The 14,042-nt window shown below is 36.4% G+C and overlaps 1 protein-coding gene across 1 annotated transcript in view; it reads left to right on the forward strand.

The window, feature by feature from the left end:
• The first annotated feature begins 322 nt into the window (after positions 1-322).
• Positions 323-14,042, forward strand: part of Otp (orthopedia homeobox) — a 51,376-nt gene continuing 37,656 nt past the window's right edge. Inside the window, exons 1-3 of the mRNA XM_076774405.1 lie at positions 323-484; positions 11,895-12,035; positions 13,490-13,671. Coding sequence (XP_076630520.1) covers positions 439-484; positions 11,895-12,035; positions 13,490-13,671 — 369 coding nt within the window. The 5' untranslated portion in view covers positions 323-438. The remainder of the gene's footprint in view (positions 485-11,894; positions 12,036-13,489; positions 13,672-14,042) is intronic.

Genomic DNA, 14,042 nt, shown 5'->3' on the forward strand with positions numbered 1-14,042 from the left:
GCGACTACGTTCTTGGCCCCGCCGCCGAGTCCGAAGCGGTAGCAGCCGATTTAATATCACGCCCACAGGCCGGGGGCAGGAGCGAGAACTGGCTGGCGCGAACCACGGTCCCGACGAGGAAGACGCGACGGAGGGTGGTTCGCGTTGAAGCGAGAGATAGATAGAGAGAGAGATAGTTTACACCCGCGCCGATCGGTGGAAGGTGGGGGAGCTCGGATATGGCAGCCAGGCAGTCCACTGTTTGCCTTGACGAGGCACACAGGCCGTTCCTCGGTTGCGTCTCGAGTATACTGTCGCGCCTAAATCCACGCTAAATCGCAGTATCCCCAGGTGGTGTACGGTCCGGAAACCGATTCTGTCGAGGGTGACATTCGCGGTGACACGCGGGTTTCCGGTACCGCGTTCTCTGTGTCGGGGTTACGCTCCCCGGGAAACGGCATGCTCAACAACATCTCTGCCGCCGGTTCCATACACGGTATTTCCGGTAAGTATCGGCCGTACGATCCGAGAACGATCGTCTCGCAAGATTTCGATCGGTGGTCGGCAACCTGTCAACAACGACGCCGCAACGACTGTATACTCTCGTTCGAAAAAGAGCCATGGAGAACAACGAACGCGATGACAGTGATAACTAACGTAGAAGGTAATTGCACCAGTAGCCGACAGTGCGACAGTAGTGAACAGTTTTTGGAAAATCGTAGAAGTTTCTGTTCTCGACGGTGGTTGATTTTCACGATGTACGAGCTGGCGGGTTGTAACGTTGCTGGGAAAAGTGCACGACGGAAAGAAACGGTAGCTTATTCTTCTTATTCTGGTATTATTTAACTAGTGTCGTAATAACATGCGTTGCTGCCTACTTTCTTAGCGCTTTTCACGAGCATTCGCTATCCGGGACAAAAAGTGTCTACTACTGCAACTTCTTTTAACGTGTAAATTGCTGAAACAACTTGTTTAAGAACGAATTGGATGACTTTACCGTATCTTTGCATGATCGTAACCACCTAGATTGATAATGGTCTGTGACTTGTCCAGTGATAACGCGATATGAAGTAAAGAAAATGGAGTTTCTTTCTGAGACGAAAGCCTTAACCTGTCCACTACTGGTGCTTTTGTCTTGAACGAAATTTAGCTTTATATTTACATCTAGTATTTATATATCTTGCTTATAGAAATGATGTTTGACTCTAGCTGCGATTAATCCGCTTGCAAATTACCTAATACAGAGCTAAATATCACAAAATTAACTAACCAGATACCAATATCAAGTATAACGAAGAAAGATTACTATCAGTTTTAATTCAGGAATAATCCTTTTAATAAACCTTTATTTTTGCTGTTACTTTCCTAACTTCAACTTTGCTAATGCATTATGGAATACTACCGGACCCACGAATTTTGCTAAAAGGTTATTGTTTACTAAATGTAACCCATGATCAAAAAAGGTTGCCGACCGCTGATTTAGATGGTCTCTAATTCCCTTCCGTTCGAAGCTGTTTCTTATCAAAATGTGTCGATGAAACTTGTGACTGTCAAGGGGGTTCAACCGAAGTAATTAATACTAATACTAATAGTAATTAATACTAAATTTCTATATATCCTCCTTCGCTGTTCTATTGTGATTTGTATAAGAGGGATGCGCGAGTCTGAAGATCGTTGAGTTTTTAATCGAATACTAATGAGGGAATGTCGATGGACGTTCTTGTAATCAGTGGTTAATCGTGACTATAGTTGTGCCCTATTTAGTGAAAGATGTTCTGCTTTTGATTGAATATAAAGGAACATTCTTTTATACTGATATAGGCAGTTGATTGAGAAATTGAAGTCTTCATACAGATCCTACTTGACTATTCATACTGTGATGTATTTAAATAGAATATGTAGATGTAGCTGTAACGATTCACTATTTAGTAAAGATCATTGAGTTTTTAATCGAGTACAAATAAGGGATGTGGATAGCGACGGACGTTCTTCTACGTCGATCGAGATAGCCGGATTATTTTCAAAGTCTTCGATCCTTAATTACAGTCGTGAAGATATTGTTGCGTGGGAAGACTAAAATTAACGACACTATAACATTTTTTAGAAACTAATTTATTCTCTGTTGGAAGCTTTTCTTAATACCTAGGGCTGCACAACTCTAACTAAGGATCGAAAAGTACAAATCAAGCATGTAGTTATCAGTTGCGATTATAACCGTGAAATATTCCTGGAAAAATATTCTATTCTTTATTTTATACGAGCTTGGAAATCGAGTATTGGAAATTTTTCTGTGGTGATCGAAGAAGCTGTTAAAAATTAAACCTGAATTTTAAATACTTACAAAGTTTTAAAAATGGACAAGGTAAATATTCCATGGCTAATCATAGTTACAATTATGCATTATTGACAGAAAATCATTCTATTCATTGCACACGAGCTTGGAAAACAGAAATTGAATCCGAATTTTAAATAAAAGTCGAATATTATACAATTAGTCATGATTATAATTGTATAATATTCACATAAAAATGTTTAGTTATTTAATGGGCACATACTTTGAAATAGAATGTTGTGAAACGTAATTCTCTACTGATCAAGAAAATTAAATGCGATTGGATCTGAATTCGCGTATCTTTTGCTCTTTCTACGATATAACACAGATATATTTAAGCGATAGTCGTCACTCAAATTGTTTACTAGTCGCCGAAACACGTTGAGGTTTTGATTAGATTTGAACGAGGATAGTAGAGGTGATAGACGTTTTTCATTGTTGATCGATGGTGTTTGGTGCTAGAGATTGATGCTGGATTTGTACAGTCCTTTCTGTTTTGTTATTTCTGCAATACTCCATCCAAATATACAGGGTGTTCGGCCACCCCTGGGAAACATTTTAATGGGGGATTCTAGAGGCCAAAATAAGACGAAAATCAAGAATACCAATTTTTTTTCACCCAAAACTTTCAGCACCTACTCGAATTTTTTTCTCGAAACTACGTAGGATTTCGAGGGTATGTCTATTGACCAAAAATGATTGTAATTGAGCCCTACAACCGAAAATAATTTTTCCAGAACGATTTGAAATTTTTGAATTTAATTGTTAATAATTTTTTAAGGAAGCCTCCATCAAGAAATTGGTATTCTTGATTTTCGTCTTATTTCGGCCTCTAGAATTCTCTATTAAAATTTTTCCCAGGGGTGGCCGAACACCCTGTATAAATATTGCTCGTCGTTCTGACTATTCACTTTTTGAGAAAATAACCCGTGTCTCTTTATTAAACACCGTCCAAATGTGTGTAAGAACAAAGTTTCAAAAGATTGAGGAATATATTTTTTATTTGGTGAAAATGTTAAGTGGTTTATACAAACATCGAACGTTCGTTTTGTAGCGACGGTAAACGGTAAACTTGATTAGAGAGTAGATTTACTTTTGTTAACGATTAGAATAGTTATTGTTACATTTGACAATCGTTGGTTTTGTAAAATTTGTTTCGGCACTTGTCGATTCTTAAATTCGTCAGTTAACGCGACCATAAATGGCTAATTAAGTTCCTTAAACTAGAAACATAATTACAGCTTAGCAGAAGGTAAACATTTACTTGGACTACTCGCGATTTACATCGAAATTGAAAATTTGTCGTCGCTAAACATTCACAAACGACGATTATTTTATGTTCCACGCGCAAAAAGCTTCTTTCGCGAACATTTCAAGAGTAACGTAACCTAAAGCTGCTGAAAGTGTGCAAATAACGCGGTCATCTCTGTTTAAAATGTTGTTAATTATGAAGGAACAATTTATGTAATACCGACATAAAAATTTGTTAAACCGTACACGACTGTCGCTTTTGCTAGCGACATTCTAATTCGTAGTTATATTTCATGGTTAAGCAATTATATTTACGAAACATTTTCAGCTTGTTATGTTATGCGTCAAATTATTAACCATGCACAAACATTACGGACAGTAAAATATTTATTACATTATTTAGTTTTGTCACAAAATTTCAAGTCGTATACGAACCGTCGGCGAGCATTCTGCCGTGTTTCTCGAAAATTAAGAAATAATTTCAACTTTCATAATTTGATAATTCTTTTCAAGAAACAAATAACCTACGAAATGGTAATTAAAGTTTAATTTTAGTCATTGCGCTGGAAAATTGTTTTACTTAATATTCAATTGAATAAATGATATAATTCTCCGTTAAAGAGTGGGCATATCGAATCCAAAACCAATTTCTTTGTTATTTAGTTAGAGCATTAAATATTTAGAGTCATCTATACTGTTGGCGAAATAAACAAATCTAAGACTATATATTTTCCTTCGAAATAGTTATACAAAAGTACTATTTTTATTTCAGTATGTAATGAATTTTACCGTGTCAATTGTTATTTCGAATTCAATTGTGTGTCTATCATTTTTTTTTTTTAAACTTGCATCATTTGTCAAGATGTTATATATTTCATTGAAATTTCTCTAAATAGAATGACTCGAGTCATTTTAAACTTTAAGTTACACGGTTAAAAATAATTTCAGTGACAATTTGACTGCATAATAATTCTGTTACACTGTTAAAATTCAAAACTATTTACTAAAAACCGTATAATATCAATTACAGAAAGTATTCAACTACCGAATTTGAACGATACTTAAAAAGGGCATCGCGTCCGACAAAATGAATAAGAGGTAATATTTTATTAATATTTTACCGATCAAACAGTCGCCAATGGCTTCGATTTTAAAAGGTGCACAGAATTCCTATCTACTTACGGTCAAAAATTTTACGGAAATCATATGCTATGCGTATCAAGCATGAATATTTGTTTAGTTTTCCAGTGGAAGTCGAATGCTCGTGAAACAAAAAGGGAAAAGTTTGTACAAAAGAAAAAAGTTTGCACCGATAACACGTGGTGTCGAGACCGTCCGCTTCTCTCTCGCTCAAGGAAACCGCTTCTCGAGTTTGATGACCTTAATTACCTCAACACTGATTACATTAGGCGAGAAGTTAAGGAACGATTTAGAGTTGGGATGTTGCCAGTGGTGGAAACTGAGCGCAGCGCGACGCTCGGAGCCGATTAAAGGATCGATTAACCCTCGATTTTTATGGATTTCGAATTCTCTATCCTTCAAATATTCTTAAATTTTTAATATAATACGTGGTCGATAATCGCAGAAGATGGGAAAATTTTATCGACGAATTTATCTTTCGTTTACGTCTGAATCGTAAATTAGAATCCATTAACAAATTTTTCAAACCAACATCCAAACGAAATTGCTAGCAAAAGTTATTTTACTAATGTAAAATTGTTATTAGTTGTTCGTGAATAGGGGAATTTAAGTATGGAAGAGTCGCTTTAATTTTGTTCTACGTTTACGAACGCAATTATTAATCATATTTCATAGTTTTCGAAAAACAAATGGTGCCAGAAAATAAGTTCTTATATTATATTCTAATCTTTTTACGATGATGCTCTGTACCTTCAAATATAGTTTCTAAATATGAGTTTACCAGTCGAAAGAAACACTGGATTACTTTTGTCGAAATTGTTTTTACATACATACCAATTTATAACATAAAATGTCCTAGGTTCATACTGTTATATCTGAAAGTTCCTCAGCAAGATTTACGTACGGTAAAATGAAGTTTACTTAGGATAAATAACTATCGATTTTTGTTTATTTTTACTAGAGCCTACATAATCAATAATATTTTTAATATTCGAATTCCTTTAAGATGGCATAGTTTGTCAAGCGGCTCTTTCAACCCTAGTCTGTTACGAAAGAGATTTTCAACTTCTGTATTAATTAAAAATATGAGTAAATGAATTCGTAAGAGCTGCCCAAAATATTCACCCAGTTCCGACACTCGCGGTGGCTCTTTTTGTATCTTTGAGTCAACGAAACGTGGATTACGATAATTGTTGCAAATGCGCAGCTCTCGACGAAGTAACACCGACGGCGATCGGAGTAATTTCATTACGCAGACTAATTGCATTTGGTGCAACGTCGATGCACTGACAACATCGTGGGACAATGCACCGATCGGACTCGCGACGCGAACGAAACGCGTCCGTCACGGCGTTTCCGAATCGTAATGTGATTTATGATTTTATTAATCAGACGTTTTTGAGCGGGCGGCCCCGTCAATCATGAACTTTTTAAACGCCCGTCAATGCATACCGTGAGTGCCGTTATTAAAATCATTTTCGTCGGCGCGACATTAAACTGCGGTCATTCGAATAATTTAATATTCGACTATTTTACAGGTATTCGAATACTATTATTAGAATGGGTGTTTAAGTATTCGAATATCGAAATAACCTAATGGGGCAAACTGGCATTTTGGGCAGAATGTCGATGGTTTTTTAATACTGTTTTAAATTACTATTTTTTCAAGAAGCTATCACTTTTAGAAATCTTTCAATTTCTCGTAAAATTATACGGAGGCGATTTTAACATCTCATGCTTGTAGAAAATAAAAATAATAAAATGTTAGTTTAACTAATCTACTATAACTGTTTCTAGTCTCCAAGCTATAATATCCTGAGGATTTCAAAAATATAATTAATAAAAATGGTCGACTTTCCATCCAAACAAACCGGAAACGTTCTTAAAGTTTCCAGTAGGATCGAAAGAAGGACAAAGAAAATAATCGCGACGTTACGTGCCCCGGGCAGTCTCGGTCCTTATCATTTTAATTCGATTAAAAGATCCGATAATCCGATCAGCCGGAATAGGATTAAACAATCATTCTCTGGGCTAATAAGGGGCAAAACACCGCGAAACAAACACAGAAGAGACCGCGGCGGTAATCCTTACGCGAGTAGAACGCCGTGCTCGCATTGTTTATAAATTTTCCGCCGAACGTCGTGCAATTAAGCGAATTAAATTCGCGCGCGCGCGCGGCATTTTTATTTTAAATTCGAGAACATCAACGCGGACACGTTGCATGTTTGCGCGTAGTGAACCTCAAAGGACGAATAGTTGGCTGTTAGTCGCGTTCTTCAAATAAAATTCACATTTTCCCCGGACAGATTGATTTCAATCGAGACGAATTAAATTACACGGATCGCGGCGTTGCTTGTGCTGCGACAATTCAATTTTCCGCATTCCCATTATATATATATATTTTTTTTTTTTTCGTCCGGAATTTTGCAGTCACGGGTGAAAAGTTATTATAAAATTTATGGATGAATCTAATATTCACTCGCGCTGTCTCCGTCCGATTTACGCGTCTAGCCGAGCGTTTCCTCCGTCGAGCAGAAACAAATACCCGCAACGAACAGATCAAAGGAACCTACCGAATTTCGGACGAGACCGAGGATGCTCATAAATACCGGGTCTCCCCGGTAAAATCGAAATAAAATCATCAAGAGCCATAAAAGTAAAACGGAAATAAAGACCAGTCATAAAGTTCATTCATACGGAGCCTCCATTGAGTAAACTTGCCCGCTGCACGGTGGTCGGGGACCGCACAGTGGCGTTTTCTTTAAAGAAAGGTCGACCCGAACGTCAAGTCTCGATGCTCTCAACGATCCTTTTATTTCGTTAATTAATTTAACTTCCAGTCCACGTCATCCATTATTCACCGATCAATTACGGCGTGTTATTGCGATCAGTCGGCTTTCGAAGCTTCATCGGATTTCCTATCGTATACTTCCACCGATCTTCCTCCCATCGAATGCTATTGTTCGCCAACTTGAAAATAGCTACGCTCGGAATAGCGTGGGATAAAGGATTTTATTTATATTGCAACAAACGCATTGAATTGTCGAAGCGAAAAATTTGATTCCGGACGAGGCTTAATCAGGAATGAAAGCAATCTAAACGCGGTGACGCTGTTAAATTGTTAATATCAATTCTGGATGTCTCGGGGAATGTTTTGAAAGCCTAATTTATTAAGTGACAACTACGATTAAAACGTATGATAGTTTCAGGCGCGGTGACTTAGGTTCTTTATTTTTTTCGATGGAAAAGACTGTGCACGTCCACGTTTAACATCGTAATTCTTAAAAATAAAATAAATGAAATAAATGAATCGCCATACTTAAAAATTTTGTAGTTGTAGAATTTTAATACCAAAACAGTATTCTAAAGTTTTTAGTTGTGCTACAAAAAACACTTGTTTCTTCCACTAAACAGAATGTAGCTTAAGATGGAGGATCAACTTCAGCGTTCAATGGAAGATACAAAAAAACAATGAAAGAATTCCTATAAACTCGCGTCGTTTCCGAATTATATTATTGTACATAGTCTTCCATGAGAAAACGAACATGCACAATTAAGTTTACTAAATTGTTTGTATACAACGGTGGAATCTTTATTGTCCATAATGGGAGATTAACGAGTCAATGTTGTGTAAATTTCTTGAGCAACCAATTATATGAATTCGTGGAAGGAGCTCCGTTACACGTTGCAAGTCACATGTGATTTGTGCGTGCCGATGCACAGTCACATTTCAGCCAAACAATCATACTTGAACAAACAATTTTCTAATGGACGAACAGGTAGGATATTGCTTGGCTTCGCCGATTTAAATCTGCCGAATTTCTATTCATAGAGCGTCTAAAAAACGTTTCTTTATTCAACATCAATTGTCAGTATGAAAATACTTAGGCAACGTGTACAGGGAGGCTGCTAACTAATTCGACAAAAATTCCTGGAACATTTGAATGATTGAAAAACTTTAGAACGTGACATCTCCAGGCTTGCATTTGGGCCAAAGGTAGCCATTTCGTGCATTTCCTGTGAAGTTAACTGCACATAATTGGAGTATAAAAATGACTGTAACTCGACAGCCGCGTGAAATGTGACACACCTTTATATTCTTTCTTGACATTGAGAGGTGCTCCAAATAAAAAAATAACAACATTCAACTCGAAGAAAGGTGCTCGCGAATTTAAAACGACAGAGAAGCTTGGATACAAGCTCGTATTTAACGTTTCTACTGGCTTTGGACTAATCTAAAAAAGTTACTGTAAATTGTAGCAGAAAAACATTAAATCTATTAACTAATATAGTTGAATTGCATTTAATAAAACCGTAATCTTATTAATTGGCTTATTTAATACATTTTATTTGTTGAATTCTTTTAAATTTTTGCCTTATTTGTATAAAAACATAAACTTACGAATATAATAAATAAATGAGGTTGGAGTTTTAAAAAATAACACACTGATACAACAGGAAATAAAGTATATTCGTACATGTCGAAAAATGATGAAGTTGTCACATTGTTAGCACACAGATGTTGTCGTATGCGGCCTAAAAGATAAACTAGAAATTAATCAACTTCATAACGGAATCAAATAGACACTGACAGATGGCCACTAGCTTTTTAGTTTTCTCTATAATATATTATAGATATTTCTGCTCTTGCTACCTACTTAATATCAGAGACAGGCAAAATTTTATTCGAATAACAGATGACAAGCAATAACAATTTATTCGATTGATTCATGAATTTCTATTTTTATTTAACGAATAACGAATAAACAGTCTCGTTTATCTTGTACTCTTCATTAGAAGCTTTTATTAATACCAAAATTTAAAAAACACAAATAAATAAGGCTATTGAGAAACGTTTCTCGAACATATAACTAACGAGACATTTTTCCATAAAATTAGCAATCGAAAGTGTGCTAAATGAGTCAGTCATTCATGGTTACTTCTTCTACAATAATATTTCGGTTTCCTTGATACATATTCTTTATTCGTACATATTTTAAAGAGTCTAAAAACATGTCAAATAGTATCGTCAAATATGAAAACATGTTTAAAAGAGTAAGAATGAAATGAAATTTTATTGATTGCATATTTGAACCATATTAATAACGCACGCTATAGATATTTTAATTACGATATTTATAAAAGTATTGTTTCATTTAAAAAAATTTGTTCTTCGTGTATCAGGAAGTATTGTAATATCTGCCTGTCTCTGTCAATTTTGTTTTTAAAACAAATTTGAACTCCGAAAGATCTACGGACCATAGTTTGGGAAACACTGACTTAAACGGACGACAACAATTTACATAAACACGCAGCGTGTGTTCCAGTCGATATTCATGAAATATACAAATTGCATTAAATTACATTGAACCGATAAAAATGGACGGATTTCGCATTCATGTTTGCATAACTTATAGCAAAAGTCAACGTGCGCTCTGCTAGGAAATATGCGACTGAAAATTGTGTAACTATTTCCGGGACAATCGGGCGCCATTGAAATTCCAGACTGTAAACGTTATTATGCATGTGTGGTTGCATTAAACATTTTGGAAACGCCAGGATATGTATCACAGTTAATGGCGCGGATTATAAAATATCGATGCAAAACTGCCGGGTTCGGCCGTCGTATTTATGAAACCAATAAAATTTCTTGCTGTTAATATATTATCGTTCCAACGTGTTTTAACTTCATAACGCTTGACGCATGGCTCAAAACCTAATTAACAGCGTCCGAGAAATCGGTTGTCCATGGAAATCGTTACGATTCTTATGTCAAAATCGCGGTCCATCGATTTGTTCAAACATAATTTTTAGCTTTCTTTCGAGATACAATGTAGCCTCCAATATTCGAAATAATAGCAAGATACGTTTGTTCGGATGATACGATACTCGCTTTTTCGACGTTCGTCATTTTATGTTTTGGGAAAAAGAAAAAAAATAGTATTTACCACTTTTTTGGTTTATCCACACTTCTTATAAAATATGTTTATACCTTGATTAATATACTGTAAAGTAAAGAACTGTTTATGTTATTTAGTACTTGGTTGGTAACTGGTCCATTTCTCAATTATTTAAACTCTGCTTGTATTTATTTTTACGGCTGGTATATAGAGCTTCTCGATACACAAAATTCAATTTTTCTACTTTCATGTTTTTTTTTACAATTCTTAAAATAAATCCCCGTGGATAATTTTATCGTTGCAAGAAAGATGAATATAAAGACATTTTCAATTTTCTCTATAAATTACCTCTTTTCGAGCCACTTTATAGTATAGTTTTAACGAGATTATGTACAAATAAATTATATTGGTTTGTAGTTCTGTAGGGTTAAAAGAAATTACATGGTATTCTAAAGGAACAATTCAAATTCTAAGTCATCGATCTTTTGTGTAGCATTTTCATATCTTCTATACTTCTGCTTTCTCATTTAAAAATTTTGTTTTTAACGTTTTTGTGGAAGTATGGTTAGTCTCATGTGTGAACAATTAATGGTCAGGCTGGCAAGGTTCACCTCGTCGATGCAGTTCCAGGAATTGGTTGGGGAACGACTCCGCGAACGATATCGAGGGAAAGAGTGGCGAACGTTAGCGAGGGACTACCGTAATTTCACGAGCTCGTTACAAGACGAGTCTAATTTCGTCCTGTCAGTTTGCTCGTTCCATTAATATTTTGGCACACGATCGTAAAAAGGTTCGCCACCCCTGTCCTAGACCGTCTCTAGGCCTGGAACTAGTTTACCCGGTTGCGTAAGCGTGCTCGACGACGCGCGATGGCCGCCGCGATCACAGTCACGGATACACGGGGTTCGTGGTCGTTCAGGCGTGTTTCAGCGGTGCCTCCCACACGCTCGAGAAATTTTCAACGACCACCGTGGCCAAGCGACGCGTGTGTTCGTGCCTGCAACGAGACGGGCCCCGTTCGTGCGTGTGTTTGCTCACCTAGAAGCCGGAGGCCGGTGACGATTCTCGCACCTTCGTGCTAAGTGGTCCGTGCCCCCCTCGCCGACGGTCGGCCAGCTTCTGCTCCTATACAAATTTAAACTACATAGAGCAGCGAAAGGGAGCGAGCAAGACGGGGGGGAAACGGAGACGGAATTTTTAAAAAATAAAAAAGAAACGAAAAAGCGAGAAAGACAGAAGGAAGAGGAAACTGTAATGGCTCGTATTTTTTTCTTCGCGTTTCGCGTTCGCAGGAACGAAGGATCTTCATGCGCAGGACCTGAAGAGGCACGAGAAGTTGGACGGCGTGCTGGGAGTGAATTTGGGGACCGGGTTGTCCGCCAGCGGTGGCCTCACGATTCATCAGGAATTAATCATGACCATGCCTGGCGCTGGTAAGCGTTTTACCGTGTTCATATTTTCCCGCGTTTTCTTTTTCTCCATTCTGCAATCGCCATTATCGGGACGAATTTCGAAATTTCCGCCGCTGCTAGATTCGATTCGAGAACTATGGTACAAAGGTAGCGGGAATACAAATTTGGTAAATTTGAATGAAAAGGAGGCTTTAGTTGTACCCACTTTGGCAAAAGAAATTGTAGAAGAGTCGTGGACCGTACTATTGCTGAAAAATTACAATCAAATTTGAATAAAATTGAAAAAATATAGCTTTACAGTCACGCGAGTCCATATAGGGTTGTATCGTTCACCATGTAGAATATGATCAATGAAAATCACGAAAAATTGATAAAATTTTATTCTAGTAATAGATAACCAATAAAATCAGCATGCAACAAATTGTTTGTGACGTTTATTCGACCGAATAGTCAAATTTGTATCTATTAGTTGTGGAACATTTCATTCTATAGTTTAAATTTTTATTTAGCAAGTAACGGGCAAACAATTGTTTACCTTTTGCTCGTTATTCGATATTTGTATCCAGATAAGATTTCGGAATTACAGAAAAATTTCGCTGGCATTCGATTACCAGTTTTGCAATAATATCAAAATTCAAAGATATTTCCTTGTATGTTTTTATAATTTTATAATTTCTTAGTTTAGGGGGAAATGGTCAAGTCGTCGAGAAAATAAATGAAGTGTATTATCTTTGAAAAAAATATGCTTCTGTGAACAATCAAATTTGCATACCGAATCGTCATTGTTTCGAGAAACAAACTAACGTTCTCCAAACAGTATTCGATTCCAAGTACGACTGCGCAATTGTGTTGTTACACAGCAAAAGTCAAAGTAGATTTCAGACAGAAGTCATGATAGAATTTTAGCTATTGCAGTTTCAAATCTATCTGTTGGCCAATAGTCAATTATTGCGTGATAATAATATATCTTTAATTAACTGAATTAAGGGGATTTAATTATGTCTTGGATTAAAATATCCTTTTTTACGTTTTCTTAAAGCACACTTTTAAATTTAAAGAATTGATCTTAACAATTTTTAGATTATTTCAATATATTAAGTATTTTTTTTTTTTGTATTGCAAACGAAGGTTTGAAACTTGTATTAAAATGTATTTTATCTTTTCAAAGTTCTGCCATGTTTTTCAATTTCTTCTAATTCACACGAAAATAAGAAGTTGCGTTAACCAATTACGATGAGATTTTTGCTACAGCGTCGGAGTATTATTAATGAAGTAAATCGCATGAAAAAATTTGTGTTGCGTCTTCATAAGTATACTAGTTGGCGGAAATATTTTCAGTTTAATATGTAGCGTACTTTTCTGCAAGAAAATTCTAACTATTGCCCGTTTCCGATTCGAGACACGAGGAAAGCCCCTTAATTAGACAAATGGATTCCGTGAAACGGAGGATTAAAGATTCACCACTCGCGTTCCAGGAAACGCAACGGGGCTCGGACCAGGCGATGACAAGCCTGTAAAGCAGAAACGACATCGGACAAGGTTCACGCCAGGCCAATTAAACGAGCTCGAGAGGTGTTTCAATAGAACGCACTACCCAGACATTTTTCTCAGGGAGGAGATCGCTGTGAAAATCGGTCTCACGGAAAGTCGAGTTCAGGTAAGTATCGTCAAAGAAATTTCTACTCTATAATCGACCATCTAAATCTTTTTGTAGACGTTAAACTAACAATTTAAATTTCACTTTCCATATACTACATACAATACATAAAACAACCCTTAATGAAACGGAACTAAACAAATCTTCTGTGGCATCGATTCACTTTTGTGACACTTCACACTTTTGCTTAAATTCAGTAAAAGTACAATTGTGCAGCTTCAAAGTTGCCGATGAAGAATAACAAATAATATCTTTCTAATAAAATTTCAACACTAACTGTTCACGCTTTATGGTCATTATTATTTATTCAAAAAATCTCTGTGAAATTTCGTTGAAAAAAATTTTATCTGATTTCCTCGCAATGTATATTT

Source organism: Colletes latitarsis, chromosome 10 (genome assembly GCF_051014445.1).
Source record: "Colletes latitarsis isolate SP2378_abdomen chromosome 10, iyColLati1, whole genome shotgun sequence".
Taxonomy (NCBI): Eukaryota; Metazoa; Arthropoda; class Insecta; order Hymenoptera; family Colletidae; genus Colletes; species Colletes latitarsis.